The sequence below is a fragment of the Anthonomus grandis genome, chromosome 2 (assembly GCF_022605725.1).
Source record: "Anthonomus grandis grandis chromosome 2, icAntGran1.3, whole genome shotgun sequence".
Lineage (NCBI taxonomy): Eukaryota > Metazoa > Arthropoda > Insecta > Coleoptera > Curculionidae > Anthonomus > Anthonomus grandis.
The window spans coordinates 8,524,326-8,545,154 of record NC_065547.1 but is presented as its reverse complement, the minus strand read 5'-3'; the positions used below and the strand labels follow the sequence as shown (position 1 = coordinate 8,545,154).

Genomic DNA, 20,829 nt, shown 5'->3' with positions numbered 1-20,829 from the left:
GTAGTTTTTATTAAGAAAACAACCGTTAATTCATCACTATAATATTTATTTAAAATTATTGATCAATACACTATAAATAACTTACCTACAATTGCATTTAAAATGACAACAATCACTTTGGTTTCAAAGTTACATATTACAAAAATACACCTAAATCGAGTGTTTTCTTTCAATTTTCTTCCTTTGGAAGAACCATTCGCGAAAAGAAATTATTTTGGATACACATGGCACAGCACAAATATAAGAGAGATTTTATTCATTTAAGAATATATTTAAGATCTCTCTTATCCACAAGAACATATTACATGGTTATTAATACAATTCAGATATTGAAAATAATCTGATTTCACTCTCATTTAAATAAAATTAAGAAATATATACAACAGGAAGCTAGCTCAAGGCTCTATTTTTATGTAATAATAGTAAAATGACATACTATTAATTTTTGATTATTGATTAACTTCTCATATCCTGGTCATTTTACAATATTATATGCCATAAAAAGAAACTTAAGAAAAAAAGGCTTCTAAAGAATCCAATTTTCTAAACACCTAACCTAGGAACACAAATCATGTGTTCACACATCATCATCCTTCATTAAAGCTTTTTTTCGAGTGTTTTTAATAAAACTAAAACTTATCACACAAACTGATCCCAAAAGTGCAAAAGAAACATCAGAAAACCGAGTGCTGAAAACGTTTAAAAGCACTAAAATGCAGTTAATCAGAAATCCTCCATAGATATGTCACATTATATAAGCACAACTTATAATCAACTATGGAAGACCCCTTAACTATTCCTAACCTTACTATCTAACTAATATAAGGTGAGCTATTCAGGTGAACAGAGGTAAATTATGAAAGTGGTAGCCCCTTTTACCTTTCGCTGCAAGGTAAATGTACACTACATGGTATGCTCCTGGTATGAAGCAAATAAAACCTACAAAAACAAAGAAGATTACGATAAACCATATTCAGATATCTACAATAAGGTGTACCTGCTAACAAAAACACTGAAGCTTGTAAAACAGAATTGGGCTCGCTCAGAGTCAATGTGCCAGTAACCAAAAGTCCCATCCCTATAAGAAGTAAAATTGTAGCTGCCAAAACCATCCTCCAATTTTCTCTCACTTTCGGATGGGTAAAACAAGATCTGTGAAAGTCCTCCTCTCTTGACCAGTCATAGGAGTCATGTATTAAGGAATCGCTATCCCTGGACGTGTCCGTTACAGACTTGTAACCCCTAATATAAATAAGATTATGGCGTACAGGTTAGATCTACAAGGTTCTTAAAAAATATCAGGCTTCAAAATTGTTTCAGCTTTAAATGATGTTTTATTTACAGGGTTTACATGTTTATCTGAGAGTTGATGAACACCATACACTGAATGGTGTTACACCATACATTGAATGGTGTTAAAACTGAGTTAAAACTAATATTAATGCTGACTAATTATAATACCAAGAGTAGTTTTTGGTTTGGGCCCTAAAAAGTATATAGGGTGTTAATCGATGGATGTTAACATTTTTTTAGCTCTGATAATCGAAAAAAGACTGCTGTGCCTCAACTTTAATTAACAGATCTGACATAAGTATTCATTTTATGCATACCTAGCGGTTAGAGTTGCTGTTTTCTTAACTTAGTCTTTATTCAAAAATGCCAATGTATTGGCTATATTGAAGTTTGGATTAATACTGATTCTTCTTTTGGCTTTGCCAAATTTACAATAAAGGTTTATTTGATTGATATAATACATTTTTTTTAATTTCTTTATTTCAGATTATATAAATTAATACAATAGCTGCAAGAAAACAAATATAAAGTGAAATGACGTCAACGATCCTTAACTACCCTATTAGGTACACAACACAAACAACCTAATACTAATAAATCAATAATATTAGTAATTCTAACTGTTCAAATATTTCTCAATACTATAAGGCTCAAGATTAGTTAAGAACTGCTTTAATTTTAGTTTAAACTGCTTCTCACTTGTAATGTTTTTTATATTGCTACTTAAATTATTATAAAGCTTAATGCCCATATAATAAGGACCCTTCTCATACAAGGTTAAGCGATGTACTGGAAAAGGGATATTATTTGTACGTGTACTATAGTTGTAATTGATATTTGCTGGGAACAAACTCTGCCTATTTTTAAAAAGAAACATCAATAGTTCAAATATATACAGATGGTCATAATTTTCTTAGATCTAAAGATGCCACGACATGCTTGTAGAAAAGGCAATTTACACATTATTTTAACAAGACGTTTCTGTGTTACAAACATTTCTTTTGCTTTCGAAATTCGCAAAATATTCGTATAGATGACTCATCCATATATCTTGAAACAAATCTAATACAGTAACAAATTTGATTGAGTTTTCCATTCAGATATTCTATATGGTAAAACCGGGTTAAAAACTCATCAACAAAAATACCCAAAAACTTAGTACTGGTTCTTATTTTAAACTGGGAATTACTTATTATAAGTGAATAAGGTTTTTCTAATTTGGTCCTGAATAGAATTAGATTAGTTTTTTCTTTATTTAGACATAGGCTGTTGTTCTTAAACCAATTATCTGTCAATTTAAATACAAACTCCTCCCTTTCAGTAAGTTCATTGATATTAAATGCTTTTACTGCCAGATTCGTGTAATCTGCAAATTGTGTTATATTGCAATATGGGTAATGCATTTTAAAAATGAAATCATTAACAAAAATCATAAACAGAATAGGTCCCAATATGCTACCCTGGGACACTCCTACTGTATTTTGTGATATAGCATATTTATGCACAACACCTATTTATACAGCATCAACAGCCAGGAGGCCAATTATAGACATTATAATAATAATAATAATAATAATATTGAAACACAACTATATGTATATCTCTATATCTATATCTTTTGTATATCTATATAAATATACAAAATGCAAGATCCATAACAAAACAAATATGAGTAATCATGTATGCAGTATAAACATAGTATATTTAACAATAATTACATTATGAACAAAAATAGTAAGGTCTAAGTCTGAACAGCATAAAGACCTCAATTATTTTTTGCAAAAGATTAAGGTAGCCAGTATAAATATTTTAATAATTGCATGTTTTATAAGAATTGATTGAAGATTTTCTGAGAAATTCTTGACATGTTGATCTTCCAAAGACAATCTATTAAATTGTCACAACAGCAAGTGATGGTCACAAAACCGGAACATACACTTGAGAAATGTATGTGACGCTCAGAGATAAACAATTCATGAAAGATCACTATGAAATGATGTTTCATGTCTGTAATTGGTCTAGTCACCTCCAAAAAATAATTTTCCTAAAAGATGCAGAATGTTTCTCTAAAGTAAGATGCAGTAGAAAGTCAAAAAAGGCATGTTTGACCCCCATATTGGTATAAATGTCACTAAGAGATCCAAAATTCATGGACGATCGCCATGGAATGATGTTTCATATCCAAAAAATTATTTTTCCAAAAGATCCCAAATGTTTCTATAAGGTGAGATGTGGTAGTAAGTCAAAAAATGCCTGTTGACCCCCAAATTGGTTCTATTGTTTTGCTCTAAACTTCATATTGGGGAGACCCTATTAGACTTCCATACTCCAACCTTAGTAGCATCAAGCTATTGAAACAGTTTTAAACAATATTCAACATTAAAACTCTTATTTGTTCTTATAATGATTCATCTTTGTATTATGTTGCAATTTATTTACATTTCTATTACAACACTCCCAGTCCCTTACTATGGCTTACCTCACTATTAGATTCTCCAAGCATTACATCGTGCATATTGTGTGTTATAAGATTTATAGACATATTAGAAGTTTTTTTGCTATTAAAGTTAAATGCATTTTCTTCACTCCATTCTATAACATTATTAACATTTCTCAGAACTAATTTCCATAAATATATTAAGATCTAACTCCGCATATGTCATTGATATGTATGTACTGCTGATGACTTAAAATTGTACAGAAGAATGTTTTTCTCCAAGAACAATTAAATATCCTGCATGAATGGTGTGTAACCAACAAACTGGAATTAAATATTTCTAAGTGTAAAGTGATGACATTTACTTAAAAAATTAAACCACTGTTTTACAATAATTATAATATTGATTTGAAAATCTAATGCATTGGAAATTTATAAGGGACTTCACATTTCCTAGGGGAAATTAATTATCTCTGTTAACTTAAATCATACCAGGTCATCTTTTAACATAAATTTATCAATACCTACTTCTAGTTTGACACAAAGTTTTTTTACAGGAGCAAAAAATATTTAATCATCTTCCCCAGTCAATTCGGAAGATTCAAACATATAAACATTTTCGACAGCAGGTAAAAATAATCCTGCTTCATAAGGCATTTTATAGCTTGGAGGAATACTTTACAGAGCATTTTTGAACTTAGTTGTGTTTTTATATACACTATGTGATGTCTCTTGCTTGAGCTTGTAATTGAGATTGTAATTTAGGTACTGTTTAAGCATTAATAATGGACATATTTTAGATTTTAATTTCTTACTGGTATATTTGTGTTGTGCTATTAATTTTTTTTATTTTCTTGTTACTTGTTTGTTGTGTTTATATGTAAAAAAAAAACAGGGAAATTACGCGTCATGATTTCAGTGGGAAATTCTACATTAACAATTAAAAAATTCTCGGAATCCATTAATTCAACGATGATGCAACAAGAGCACCTTTTTAAAAGATATTTTCATGCTCTTTACTAATTTGACATCCAAATTTTACTTTTTATTTTACTGGAGCTTGGCATGGAGTTTGGAAAATCTGTATATTTTTCATTAATTGAATGCACCTTAGGTATGCCATTTGCTTCTGGGGTAATGTAGCCGCCTACCTTCTACAAATGCTGCTTGTTTTACAGAAGCGTGCTGTACGTTACATCTGTGGGGCTTAACCAAGAGATTCGTGTCGCCCATTATTTGTTAGGCTGGGCATACACACTGTCTTCTCCCTCTACATTCAGGAAGTGGCCTGCTTACTTTTTGCAAATCGCTTTAAATTTATAACCCCAAATCCAAGATACTTAACGCGTCAAGTGAACGATTTAAATCTTCCAATCCCCTCCTCCACATTAACTAAAAAATCTATAAAATATCCTATTTTCTACGAGGGAATCAAAATTTTCAATCGTTTACCAGGTGGAATCAGGGAGGCAACATGTTTTGACACTTTTAAACGTAAATTGAAAATACTTTTGAGCGAAAAATGTTACTATAGTCGCCTTCGCTCTTATCGTGCGGGTTCAAAGGTCACCACGTAATATGAATCAAATTGAAAAATCGGTGGCTGCCAAAATGTTATTTCCTCGAGAGTTCGACAATACATTGAACGCCGTCATGTGACATATTAAAGCCGGGTATACACCTTAGATCATAATTATTAACTGACGTGATGCCTTTAACGCCATAAAAATGTCTGCGGAATACTACGTATCCGAGATTCGACATGTAAAACATACGTAGGTTATTTCCGTTCATGACGTGAAAAAGCCCATAAGTATAAAGCCCGTTGGGTATACGCCTCATCGGTATATGTCTAGAATCCCCGATATTCTGCTAAGTTGCCAGACATAATATTTACTTTTCTATTTTGAAAAATTGTCCGAAATAGACGGAATTCTAAATAACAATTTTTCTTTACGCAATAATATCTAAATCTATACATTTTATATTTTTTTATGAGAGCAAAAATGCCTCTTTAGCCTTTCATTAAAATTGTACATATTTCATTTAAAAATGATTGTTACCTAAATTTTTGAGAAATTAGTATACGATTTAGCATGACCCTATGTATGTGCATAACATACTAGTTTGTAGATTTCAGGGCACAGCGTTTAATTTTTAACGATTATTTGATCTTGTCTTCTTCTTTGTTTATGTGTGATTGTGTTTTTTTGTAATAATTATTGGGAAACTATACACTTTTAAACTGACATTTTAATTTTATGATTTATTATTTGTCGTTCGACCCAATCTATACGTTGATGCACAGAAAATTTAAAAAGTTGTGTTTTCTTTTATATCAGTTAAAAGTCAAAAAAAGATAAAAAATAACTAAAAAAAACTGGTTAATGCGGCGGGCATTTCTATCTCCCAGGGCATTCATTTATTTATTTACTTAGCTTTTTTTAAAAAGATAAATACGAGGGGAGCTACGACAGTTCTTTTAAACGTCGTTTTCTTATGAATATTTATTTATTTACACATTACAAGGCAAAAAAAGATTACTAACTAACTATTAAAAAAATGGAGAATGCGCCGGGCATATCTATCTCCCAGCGCATTCACCAATTTATTTACTTAGCTTTGTTTAAAAAAAAAATTGTATTTTTTAATCATACCTAAATAATAAACGAAATGCAAAAAGAAAACTAATTATTTTAATAAAGAAAAAGAAAATAAGGGATTGCTTAGAATGTACAAGTAGAAGTAGCTAAAGCACTTGGAATTAGTTTAAGAATGGTGCAAAAGGTTGTATATGAAAACAAGAACAATCTTATTTCCAAGCAGGAAACAAAGTGTAAAAGGAAGAAGCCGAAGACTGAAGATTTGAGTGAATGTGTAAAAATGAAGTAACAAATTTGACTAAAAAAAGAAACTAATTATAACTATCATTATCACTAACAGAGTCGGAAAACTCTTCGTCATTTTCCGAATCTTCTTCAAATGGAGCAATGATCAATGGTTCAACTTGGATATTGAGTACTTTTTCTCTCTTCCACCAGGTTCTAATAATGTTTTCTGTGTTATCCACTGATTTCCGCCAATACTTCTTTGTGATGTGATTCAATGCCTCATTCCAAACAGCTTCAACCTGGTCAGATCTAAGCCCAGCACCCACATGCTTCTCATAATAAGATTTTGACCCTGCCCATATAAGCTCAATGGCATTAAACTGACAATGGTATGGTGGCAATCTTAAAACTTCATGGCCATATTCACGTACTATTTCGTCAACAGCATATATTTTTGGTCTTTTCAGCGATTTTGCAATTGAAAGAAGTTCGGATTTTAGCATATATGGTAAGGGATTCTGATTTTCTTTTACTAACCATTCATAAATTTCGCTTTTTCTCCAACTTTCATTTGGTTGTTTACTCAAAATTCTTGAATGATACGACGCATTGTCTAATACTATTAAGGAAGGTTCTTGCAAGTTCGGTATTAACTGTTCCTTTAACCATTTTTCAAACATTTCACAATTCATATTGCCATGATAATCCATACTTTTAGACTTAGAAGAAAAAATTAAACTTGCACCTGGAACGAATCCCGTTGAAGACCCGGCATGTAAAATAATAAATCGTTTTCCCTGACCACATCCTTTTTTTCTTTTCACGCTTTTCACAGATTCATCTTGCCAAGATTTTATTCCACTCCCGTTTGAAAATATCCAAGTTTCATCTAAGAATACCACTTTCCTTAACTTTGATTTTTCATTTTGTGTATATTGTCTTAAAAATCCTATTTGTTGGTTCACAATATTTGGTAGTTCACACAAATATCTTCTTTTGCAGTCTTTTTTATAGCGAAAATGTATGCTTTTAATTAATTTTGATAAAGCAGAAAGTCCAATTTCCAACGTGCCGCGTTGCTTTAAAACATCACTCAGAAATGGCAGTATTATATTTGTTTTTAGCCTATATAGTTCATAAATCCTATCCCTTACTTCCATTTTTACACATTCACTTAAATCTTCAGTCTTCGGCTTCTTCCTTTTACACTTTTTTTCCTTCTTGGGAATAAGATTGTTCTTGTTTTCATATACAACCCTTTGCACCATTCTTAAACTAATTCCAAGCGCTTTAGCTACTTCTTCTTGTACATTCTTAGGCAACCCTTTATTTTCTTTTTCGTTCTCGAAGTAATTAATAACATTAAGTACCATTTTTTTGGCTTGAGGATTTAGAAATCCACAAAAAGGCTTTTCCTTTTCCATAATTTAAAATTTAAATTATCTTGTGACAAATAATGTCATCCGTCAATCGAAACAAGACAGGCATGTTTGTTATGAAAGTAATTGTTTAAGAACCACTGATATTTATCATTTTATCTTCTTTTGATACATTAACGCTGCATATATCTGTTTCGTTTATCTGACGCGTTGTAGTTAAAAAACGTTGTTGCGCAAATTGAAATGAAACGTAACTACAAAAGTTTGTCGTTGATAATCGGATACACCCGCACGATAAGAGCGATTTTGACTATATTCACTGGATGAATACTACGTCGACACATTCTAATTTTCCCTAAGTGTAAGTTTACAGTATTTCAATTTTATTTGAGTTGTTTGTATGGTTAGAATTCTTTGCAGTCTTATACTTGAGGGGATAATTATGGAATTTAATTTACTTTTTATGTTTTTTTTTTCTGCTGTTCTTATGTATTGTTTTCTGATCTTTGTTTTGGAACTCGAGTGTGTATTGGGTGTAGTGGTTAAGTTTAGTGGTAGTAATTTAAGGTAGCTTTGTTTAGAACAATTTTTCTTTGTTAATAACAATAAAGCATGTTTTTTTTTTTTTTTTTTTTTATTAAATTAAAACAAAAAAATTCTGTAATTTTCCTAAGGTGAAGGACAGCTTAAGCCTTTTGTCATTGATGACTAAAGTCAAATTAATAGGGTGAATATGAACAATAGTAACATGCATGCAAAATTTGACAAAAATCAGTACACTAGAAAAAGTTATTAAAAAAAATAAGATTTTTTTTTTAACAAACTGTATCTTCATTAATTTTGAGTTTTCAAAAAAATTTGTTGCATTAATTTTTCATGTAGAATTGCCCACCAAAATTCTGATGCATAATTTCCGTACACCCTGTATATGTTTTTTTTCTTACCACAGCTTTCTTAATAACACCTTGGTGTTTTAGACAAATAAAGCTTTATTTGATTTAACGAATTTGGTAATCATCCCCAGCAACAAACACCATGAAAAATAAAACCTTTTTTAAAGCTTAAAGGTTTTGTCTTTTTAAAATATCCCGTAGATCCCGAGAAAAGGTATATAAAGGTAAGATTACCCCTTATGTGGGGTCCAACCTGTGCCCCATGTACATACCTTCCATTCTCCATAGTGATGCCGATTCCAGAGTCACCCTGTCCCATAATCTTGCAGTTGGGCGTGGTGGGACTGGTGGCCCCGTAAACCTTGATGGCCTCGTCGGTCTCTTCCTCAAAAGCGTCGTCGATAGAAAATCTCTTCTGTTTACCATTTTGCCTTGAAAATTGTGAAGACATTTTTTGGTTTTCTCTGTCTGTCGTCTGCTCGGGTCGGAAACGCCTTCAAGTCATCCTGGATACCTCACCTATGAATTATAATGAGGCTTTTCGACCAAATTTGGAACTGGATTTGTTTGGGTTTTTTTTTTGTTTCCGTCAGGTATTTATTGCAAAGTGTTTATAAAAATTATTAAAGGTTTGGATGTTTTCGTTAAATGTCACTGTCAATGATTACTGTCGGTGTAACAATGTTTGTTATTTCTTATAGGCAACCCGCTTCACAGCAGCGGCAATAAACAACAGCTGTACACAATAGTTCACATTCGCCACACGGAACTTAAGCGCGGTTCTCACCAGGCGATTCTTATTGATCAACAAAAATCGAATAAAAATATACTTGTGAACCGTGTTTTCGATTTTAGTTGAACCGAAAAAGTTTGATCCATTCAAAACTTATCGATCAATTTAATTTGTCATAGGCGATTTTCAGATAAGCTGAAACGGATTTGAAGCGTGTGAACTGTAGATAGTCGAGTTTCGCATTGAATATTGGGCCTAACTTTATTCTTGAAAATTATCGCCCTATTTTGCTAATTCCTATATTCGGAAGGATCTTTGAATCTCTGCTTAAGACACAGATTGAAGGGTATTTTGAACTCAATTCATTGTTCTATGAAAAACAGCACGGCTTTAGGAAATCGCATTCAACCCGATTGACGGTTCCACTTTCATGCCACACTTTATGGTTTATCGAGACCTTTAATTGTGTTGAGCATGATATTCTTCTACAAAAATTGAATTACTACAAATTTAACGCTAGTAGTCTTCATTTACTTCGGTCCTATCTGAATGATGGAAGTCAGTATGTGGGTCATTCTCATTTAACTTTGATATTTGATGTCTTCAAGACTTTTTTCTTCAGGTTTTGTTTGTTAGTGTCGATTAGATGTTTTAAAATAAAAACTAAACACGGATTAATCACATGTTTAGGAAATAATATATCTTGATTTTATCAATGTAATTTTATTTCATTTTAAAGTCACAAAATGTCAAGGTTCGTCACGGTCTCTTTCTTAGTTGCTTTCATACTATCATGATTTTTCGTTAAGGAATTGTTTACTTAGGCTTTACTTAGATAACTAAAAAATATTGATTTAATTTTTAACTTTTCGCCTATAGGAAACACGTCTTTGCTTTTCGTATTTATTAAATTCTTTCAAAGTATTGTCTCTAAAAAATATGTCAGGTTCGTCACTACTATTAAGAAAGCGTAAAATTCTTATATGGACCAATTTACTATTTCCAGTTAACCACCTGCTTGCTAAATGAAACCATAGTGTCGCTACGCAGTGTAAAGAAAGTGTTTTTTTAGTTAAATACTGTGTTTAAAAAAGTGTTTTCTTGTGACTTTAAGGTGAGTATGTTTATTGCTTGTCATTTACGTCACGCAAATAACTTTAAATTTCTTTATATTTTCTTAAAACTAATTATTGTATTTTGTTAACCAAAGCAAACTAAAAGTTAGGTTATGTTTACAATAAAATACGGGTCGCCGGTCATAGTCAAATAGTCTTATTTTTAATAAAATGTCAGGTTCGTCACGGTCAGCTGCGTTACTATTCTTTCGTAACGCAGCTGACAAGTTCGTGACGAACCTGATGTTAAAAGTAGTAAAGTAGACATTATTTTCAGCAATGCCGTTAACACCGGCTGAACGTGCAAGGCGTTATAGAGAAAAACTGAAAGAAAACCCCGAAAAAAGACAAGAATATTTGGAAAAAAGCCGAAAGAGGGCAAAGAAGTCCAAAAAGTCTATAGAAGAACTTTCCGATAGGGAGCAGCGTTACCAAAGAAAAAAATGGAGATTGTACCAACAGAAAAGTCGGCAGATAAAAAAACATGAACGTGAACAGGACCAATTTCTTCAGCAAAATACTCCACCGGGAAGTCCGATACCCCTGCCCGATCATATTCCTATGGAAGATGTTGGAATAGTAAATGAACCTCCAAGAAATCAATCTTACTTAGAGGCTAACAGGTCTTCCGGAAGAAAGAGACTTCGCAAGGACAGAACTGCTGCATACAGGAAAATCAAGCGTTTGGAAAAGGACTTGGAAAAAACAAAGCAGTCTTTACGGAAGTATAAGAAACGTTGCCAGCGATACCAGAAAAAGAATGTTGTGGCAGGGAGTCAGAAAAGTGAAACAGCTAGTCCTTACAGTAAAGCCATCCAAGATACCAAAGGATATAATGTTCCTGAAACTGTAAAAAAAACTCTAGTTTTTCATAATGCACTAGTTGCACAAATAAAAGACAATTACTCAAAAACAAACAACGAAAAAGAGAAGCAAATTATTTCTAGAGCCACTAGTGGAACCATTGTCAAAAAATATAAATTTTTAACAAGAACTAAAAAGGTACTCCAATGTCATTCTTCAACTACAATGTCAAAAGGGAAAGGAAGATGTCGACTTACTTTACATCCACTTCATAAAAAAATACGAGACTTTTTTAATAGAGATGACATAACTACGTTAACACCGGGAAAAAAACAAACAGTAACACGAGGCAAGATCAAATATCAGAAAAGATTGCTAAAGGAAACCCTTAAAAATCTTTATGAAAAGTTTTGCAAAGAGTTTCCTTGTAGTAAAATTAGTTTTGCGACATTTTGCAGGCATAGACCTTGTTGGGTTGTGAAACCAAAACTTTCCGATAGAGATTCTTGCTTGTGCAAAAAACATTCCAATATACAGCATAAACTGGATACTTTAGTAAAAGAAAAAATATGCACAGAACGCAACATCGAAAACGTATGTAAGCTGGTTACGTGTGATGTAAAATCAAAAGATTGCATGAAAAATATCTGCCCAAAATGCCAAGATCAGGCCGCTATAATCCTCGCAGATATTAAAGATCCAAATAAATTAGTTAATTGGAACTTTTGGAAACTTGAAAAAGAGGAAAGGAGCAAATCAGGCAAAACATTTTTTGTTAATAAAACAAAGCTTATCCGTGAATCTGGAATGCTAAAGAACCTATGCACAAATTTTAATGCAGAACTAAAAACAATGTTCTGTTGGCATGTCTTTAAAAAAAATCATCAAGCCAGTCAAAGGCAAAAATGTATTTCTGAACTAACTTATGAAGAGGCTGCTGTACATATAGATTTTTCTGAAAATTACTCATGCAAAATGAGTTCAGAAATACAGGCAATGCATTTCGGTTCCTCACACAACCAGGCCAGTCTCCATACCGTTGTAGTTTACTATGACAATAAACCTCCTGAAAGTATATGTACCATTTCTTCTTGTACTCGGCATGACCCTCCTGCTATTTGGGCCCACTTACGTCCTGTTTTAGAAGAACTAAAACAAAATGGTGTGCAAACTGTTAACTTCTTTAGTGATGGCCCAACATCACATTACCGCAACAAGGACAATTTTTTTTATTTGAATACATATTTTAGAGATTATGGATTTTCAAATGCTTCATGGAACTTTTCAGAGGCTTCGCATGGTAAGGGTGCTCCGGATGGTGTTGGGGCTGCAGTCAAAAGAGTAGCTGATGGACTTGTCTGTAAAGGGAATGACATTCCAGATGCAGAAGCGTTATTTAGGATTCTTCAAGGAAAAGTAAATGTGAAACTTTATTGGATCGATTTAGAAGATGTCATTAACTTTGATTCCAAAAAAGAAATAAATAATCGTTACAAAATGACTAAAGGCATTATGAAAGTAGGTCAAATTATTTTGAAAGATTCTGAGTCCGATTTATATGGACGCGAATTATCGTGTTTTTGCAAGAAATTGCCTACAACATGTGATTGTCATTCATTGCAACGGATGTATTATCAAGACTGTGAAACTGTAGATTCAGACGATAACCCAGAAGATACCACTCCTCAACAATAGCTTCAACAACAACAATTTTTACCTGTGACCTTTGAAAATGTAAAAATTGATCAATGGCTGCTTGTTAAATATAACAATGTGATATATCCGGGCGTTGTTACTGATACAAATAACGATGAATCCTGTCAAGTTAAAGTTCTGCATTCTGTAGGAGTCAATAAATACATTTGGCCAATCAAGGAAGACAAGATCTGGTATAAATTTGAAGATATAGTGGGTTCTATTGAAGCACCTACTAATGCAACTAAACGAATTTTACAGTTTAAAACGCCGTTTTGGCTTGAAAATGGGGAAGGCATCAACTAATTTAACCTAAGTATTTTATTATTTGTTATGAGTTACTTAAAATTTAGAGTTTATTTTGTTATGTTTGGTTAAATTTAGAATTTACATTTTTGGTTAAACGTTTTTGTAATTGGAGCCATTTAATAAAAAAAAAAACAATTATTATTTAAATGTGTTTGTTTTCTATCAATTTTTAGCATCATTGTCAGGTTTGTTACATCAGTGTCAGGTTCGTCACTATTTAGAAAAACACATAAAATATGGTATTGCTTTTTATAGAAAAATAGAAACTAAAAAAAAATAAATTACCCATCGGCTTCTTGCAATAATTAATGTTTTAAAAAGAATTCTTAACCTGGGTCTAAGGCTAATTTTCTGACTTTTAAGAAATAGTGACGAACCTGACAAAGTTCAGTAAGCAGAATCACTCAAAAATGGGTAAAATAAAAAAAAAAATTGCACTGCTTTTGCCAAATTGTGTTATAAAACATGATTAGGAAATGATTTGTTTGTTTTTTTGCATAATATTAAATATTTTGTAATGAACGATTTTCACTATTGGTTTGACGACTTTAAATGAGAATGACCCATGTATTGTTTGGGGGGTGTTAATCGCAGAGTTTACCACTGAAACATGGAGTTCCACAAGGCTCCGTTCTGGGGCCTATTTTATTTTTGGTTTACGTCAACGATCTGCCTATTTGCGATACTGGCTCTGTATTTTATCTCTATGCGGATGACACAACTTCTTTAATTACTGATGCTGGTGAAGCGAATATTTCTCGCATATCTCAAGAGACATGTGCAAACTTGAAAGACTGGGCTGTTTCAACCAGATTATGTTGAATGAAATCAAAACCCAGCATGTAATAGTAAATTTCCTTGATGTCACTCTTGATAGTTTAACCTAGCTGAGTCACGTTGACGAGTTGTCATCCCAATTATCAAGATGCATACTCCTTATCCGTAATTTATCGGGCTCTGTCTCAATTGACACGCTCAGGATTTCTTATTTCAGCTATTTTTATTCTATAATGACATACTGTCTTATCAGCTGTGGGCACTCGGTGCACATGTCTAAGATATTTGCATTGCAGAGAAGATGTGTGAGGGTGATTGCTCGTTTGGGCTACAGAGAGTGTTGACTGTCGTAAAGTGTTGAAATTGAAAATTCTCACTCTACCCGGTGCATTTATTCTAGTGTGCCCATAATATGTTAGGGAAAATGTGACTGACTATGCAACATATGCTGATACCCACCGGCACTTTACCAGAAATAATGACTACTTAATTCCACCTTTTCTTCGACTCTCCAGATCAAGAACTGGGGTTTCGCACTACGGAGTGAAATTTTTTAATGCTCTGCCAGCCTGTAAGGGTTCTGCCACTTCGTATATTAAAAAATAAAGTTAAAGATTTCTTAACTAACAACCCTTTTTACTCATTTGAGGAATTTCATCACTCCACTGTGGCTTTTTAGGAGTATTGTGTTTTTCATATTTTTATTATATTTCTGTTAAAGCTGCTTTGTACTTGTTAGTTTTACTTATTGTTTAATGCTTAATCCTTGATGTGTTTTTCCTTTAATTCTGGATTATCTTATCGTATTATATAGTTACTGCATGGGTTTTATTATTGTAATTTTAATTGTTATACCGTAATTTCCCATAACAATAGTCCACTTTTTAGATTTTCTCTTGCTTTACAAGTGTACAAAGCCCTATAGACTAAATGTTTGTTTTAAGATATGTTCCTGTTAGGTGACCTTATTAGCTTTTTTAAACAAATTATTAGACCTTATATATAAAGCAAAATAAATAAAAAATAAGCGGTACAATGTTGGGCCCGTAGTTACCCAACTATGGTGATGCATTGGATCAAAGTTGGTATACTGAAACACAACTATGGTTCAGAAAACCGATAATGAAAAATAAAACTCAGATTTTAAAGTCGAAATTTATTTAAAAAAGGGTATTTTAGGGTAAATTAACATACTTTTCAATATTCGATCAATCGTATCCAATCACTTCAATTACCAAAAAAGAAAACTTATAACTCCTCATATGTAAAAGTAAAATCAAATTTTTAGGTTAAACATTTTACAGTCAAAATTAGTAGAGAACACAAGATTTATCTTTAACAAAACACACAAGATTTGTTTTTAAATTAACTAAAAAAATTAAAGTGTTCTAGCTAGCCTAATCTTTTTGCAATTCTGCAACTAAACTATCTACTCTTAGAAAATAATTTTGGACTTTCTATTTTCTTTAGAGTATTTTAGGACATCCTTTTGTATTGGCCACTTCCATAGATTCCCAATTTGTTCCATGCAGCTGACCATGTACCCATTTTTTGTTGTTTTCTCGACCACACCCGGAAAATGTTTTTGTTCAAAAATGATTATAACAAAATCGCCTTCAGATATTGTACTAGATTGATTATTTTGTGACGAAGGTTCATCAATGAAGGTTGGTAGCATCGGAGTATCGGAGTCTAAAGAAATTTCTCCTAAACTTTCTTCCTCTGAATCACTCAATGCAAATTTATTAAGCTGCTTACTTTTTTCTTTTTTTCTGTTCAGAAGTACTAGACTCGTTGATATCATCTGGTCCTATACTTTTGCCTGTCTCAATATTTAATTTTTTCTTTTTCCTGATAATCCGGGGAACAGTTTCTGATTTTCTGACATTTTCAAGAAAAGCTGTAAACGATTTATTGATCAAATCATAATCAGAAGACTCATTAACCCTGTTGCTGCTGGGAAGTCTAGCTAAAACCTGATCCCAACTGAATGGATAAATCCCTGCTTTTCTAAAACCAGACTGTAAATTGGTTGCAGCATTTTCTTTTGTTCTCCCGAACAATTCGTTTAGAAGGGATGGAAAAACGTCTTTAGGGACTGTAGGATGTCTTCTTCCAGCAGAAGAGCTTTTCCACTCATCCAACACTTTTCGCCAATGAATTTTAAAAGGTCGGAAAAAAGATATATAAAGCGGCTGAGTTAAGTGAGTCGAGTTTGGTGGCAATGCTACAAAGGCAATGTTATGTTCCTCGCATAATTTAATAACCTTGGGACTTATATGTGACCTTAAATTATCTCCGATCATGACAGATTTTTCAAATCTACTGCGCTTTATCATGGGAAGTAGAATTGACATAAACCAGTCCTCAAAGCTAGATCCATCAAACCATCCACTTTTACTTCTATTATATCTGGTTCCTGCAGGTGCACCTTTGGTCCACGTATCCCACATTTTTTCGGCCTTATAGTTAACATATGGAGGACATAATTCACCTGCAGCATTGCCACACATCATAATAGAAACCGCCGCTTTAGTGGAATTTTTAATTTGTTTGGATATTTGCAGCCTCGCTTACTTAAAACAGTTTTTTTGCCAGGATCATCTACCAGATTAGTTTCGTCGTAGTTAAATATCGCTGTTGGAGGAACCCCTTAAACTTCGGCTTCTAAATGGTCAAAATATTTGTTTATAATTTGATTATCGACAGCAGCTCGGCATCTCTTAATGTTACTACAAAGCCTCTTCGACAAATCCCCTTTTCTCCGCAGTAAAAAGCCTTCCATCCAACGTTTTCCCGGAAAATTATTTTGAAACCTTGATTCATTGCGCCCGGTACTATCCAAATACATCTTAAATCAAATGGAGTCACGGGAAAGCCAAACTCACACATCACAATACAGTGTTGAACAAAATACTGTTCTTCTTGCTCAGTAAAAACGCATTTCCGTCCTGGTAAGTTTATACAGTTATTTTTTATTGCTTTTAGTTTTGAAATAATAGTGCTGCGCGGAATATTATAGTCTCTGAAGCTTTTCTTTGATACATTTTTGCATTTTTTATATCTCCAATGCACTGCTCCAAAACCTTTTCGGAATAGGGGATATAGGGCCTCGCCCCTACTTTTCTATGTTCCAATTTTGATCTAGGCATCTGAAAAAGAATAAAAATGCAATAATTTGTTTTTTAAAAGCTAAAAAATGCAATGTTTTATTTTTTGGCACATAACAATAGTCTGGCACCTATAATAGGTTAATATTAATCTTTAAGAAACTGTATCCCAACAATGGTCCACAAGTTTCCAACAATTGTCCAGTGACCATTGTTTGGTTCCAAGTTGTCATTTTTTGTAAACAAAAATATTTAAAAAAATAAATTAAGGTTATATCAATTTCAAACATCTTTAATAAGCAGAAACATATAAATAAATATACAGGAAAAAGTATATAAGGAAAATCTTTACCGTAAGGGATGGACAGCACAAAGTTCGCAGGTTATAAAAATCCCACTTAACTGAGCCGTTTGATCTTGTAATCGCTCTGCGTCTGGGACCATGCGGACGGCAACTGGAGCAACTTTGAACTTCTCTAGGCGGTTTCAATAGTTGCCTTTGCGCGTAGCTGCATTTTTCGTTCGTTTAAGTGAGGATAACATACACGTGATTTTTTTAAATTTACGCGGTCTTTGGACCATAGTTGCGCTTTAGGACTAAAGTTAGGGAAAACTACGGTACTTTTTTTCTGTATTTTTACTTGGGTAAGAGTTTGTAATTTTAAATAAAAAAAAACTTGGTTTTGTGGCTCGTGTGCTTGTTGTGTATGGAACAAAATGAGCATGAAGTGGTCTGAAAGTATTGTGCTACATTTTTATTGACAGCATGACTGTTTATGGAATATCCTGCTCGAGAGTTAGCGTAACAAAGATGCTCAATACAACGCTTTCACTATCATCGCAAAAGAAATAGAGAAAGTAGAAGTAAATGTAACTGTTGCCGACATTAAAAATAAAATAAAAACAATTAGACCAATGTATAAGAAAAAACTTACTTTGTTATTAAAATCCATGAAGAGAGGTGTTCAGGAACAGAGAATATATACAAACCAAAGATATTCGGGTTCAAGTAAGCTGATTTATTTTTAAGAACAGTGTCTGTAACGAGAGATAGCACATCAAATTTGGGAAATACATAACTTTAATACAACTTAAGGGTTAGACACTGAATTACGGTAAATTATTTTTTCTTGTCAATGTACGGCACCAAAATATTCAGCATTCAGCATATTTGTTCTTTGTATTAGCAGAATCTATTGAATAATTTCTACTTCCATTATATTCCAATTCACGGAAACCATTATCTGAAATATCAAATTTGGGAAATACATAACTTTAATACAACTTAAAGGCTAGACACTGAATCACGGTAAATCATTTTTTCTTGTCAATATACGGCACCAAAATATTCAGCATATTTGTTCTTTGTATTAGCAGTATCTGTTGAATAATCTCTACTTCTATTATGTTTCAATTCACGGAAACCATTATCTGAAATATTATCCGATCTCCAGGAACCTGGTGTAATGGATCCGGAAGTAAAAATTAACCAGTTGTGTTGTGTAATGCGCAACTTGTTTTGATAATTATATCCACTTTGTCAATACCTACAGCTATTGGATTTTCAAAAAATTCGGAATCTTGGGGTTAAAATTCCAAGGCATTTTCTACTATACGACGTGCTCTGGATAAGCGGTAATTAAATATCTTCTGGTTTTCAGAGAGATGAGTAGATCTTGCATATGGCTTTAAAAAATGTATGTTTTAAGTGGGAAAGCATCATCGGCTACAAAAACTCCATTTTTCGCAAATTTTAACAAATTTGATTCCATTGCTACGTTTAGAGTTGAATTCGAAAACACAGCTGCATCGTTTACACCTACATCGATATAGCGGAAGCGGAAATGGGCATCAACGGCAGCAAATAAAATTACGCTGTAAGCTCCTTTATAATTGAAATACTGCGAGCCATTATAAGATACATTACCACCAAGCATAAGTGTACTAACCTAACATCGTTTGTAGAAATGGTTCTGGATTTCTTTCCATTCATTCTCATTTTGTAGACCCTGAAATTAATAGGAAATCTTTCAGTAGCAAAGAAACGACCCCTGAATAACTAATAGCAAATAAACTGTCAAAATAAGAAAAGATAAATATTTTGAAATATATTTTTTCATTCCAAATCCTGCCACCAAATGAATTAGAAACTCAGAATGAGACGCTAACCCAGATAGACAATGAATTTCCAGATTTACCTGTATTACCTGTACGCCGCCCAGATTCACCAGCTGATACTGCACTAACTCACACACTTCAGGTAGAAAAACAATTTGGAGGTCCTCCAATCCGCAAACGCAAACTAGCATCAAATAATAACCTGGCTACTCGAGTGTCAAATGTAAGTGCAGCAATAGATAAACTGGATAAGCTGTCTGAAAAAAATAGGCGTATCCCAGATGATGAGTTTGATGTATTTGGGAAACTTATAAACTTATGGAAGTACAATTGAGGCAGCTTCCTCTGTATAATGCATCCCTTTGTGAAGAACAAATTGAAGCAGTAATAAGGCAACAGCATTTCAATATTATGGAATCAGGTCAAAATCCTGCACATTCAAGGGACACGCACTTGTCTTCGTCACGATACTTATGACATACAAATGACACATTTGCTGACCGGCACCTCTGATATAATCGCTCAAGCTTTGTTCAATAGTTTAGATTTTTAATACATATTAACTACATAACTTGGGGTGATACAGAATTAAATACACTTTTGTTTATCACATATTATGTTTCATTTTAACTTACCTTTATGAATTCTTTCAATGCCTCGTAAATTTCTTCACAGGTTAGTTTTATAAAGACTGATATGGTTTTAGGAACACGATACATGAAAGCCAGTGTGCGAAAGAAATCTCCGATTGCCAAATTGCTAGATTGCTGATATATGCTGATAGATGTTCTCATAAGGGTATCTTGTTTTTGTATTTTGCTTTTTATCTTTAGAATAAGTCACTGAAATTGTTCTTTGGACATTCTCAAATGATTTTTATTGGCATCCTTGTTCTCTAAATCCAGCTCGTGAAACGCCCAATTTATTTCTTCGCAATATCCAAGTCCTGACCCAAAACCGACGTTTTCTAGATTTTCTGTCAAAATTTTCAAAATATCTCTGATTTCTTCATGTAATAATCCGCAAATAGCTGTTATGCCTGCTTGGAAAACTTTGTTGGCAGCTATTTTAGAAACAACTAGCGCATCAATTTTTATCATCAGTGTGAACGAATATTCGTTTAGAACGCGCCTTTAGGGCTAACTTCCGATGGTTTTGATAATGCTTGCTCTACCTTTCTGGTCCAATGGGTGATTTGCCAGACTCTCTTACTAATAATCAAAAGGGATTTTTTATTCCGCTTTGACCGATTTTATTTCCGTTAAGGTCGCTTACAATGGAGACGCAACTTAACGACTGTCATTTTCATCTGTCAGTAAGGGAGCGGGGGGAGGG

General features: G+C 33.0%; 1 protein-coding gene across 1 annotated transcript; it reads right to left on the bottom strand.

Annotated features, from left to right (window-relative positions):
* Window positions 1-29: 29 nt before the first annotated feature.
* Window positions 30-9,500, bottom strand: LOC126747339 (transmembrane protein 134). The gene is made up of 3 exons (XM_050455901.1): window positions 9,106-9,500; window positions 998-1,242; window positions 30-939 (listed from the first exon to the last, which is right to left on the bottom strand). Exons 1-3 carry the CDS (start codon window positions 9,282-9,284, stop codon window positions 836-838), a joined length of 528 nt encoding a protein of 175 aa, XP_050311858.1. The 5' UTR covers window positions 9,285-9,500; the 3' UTR covers window positions 30-835.
* Window positions 9,501-20,829: the final 11,329 nt, after the last annotated feature.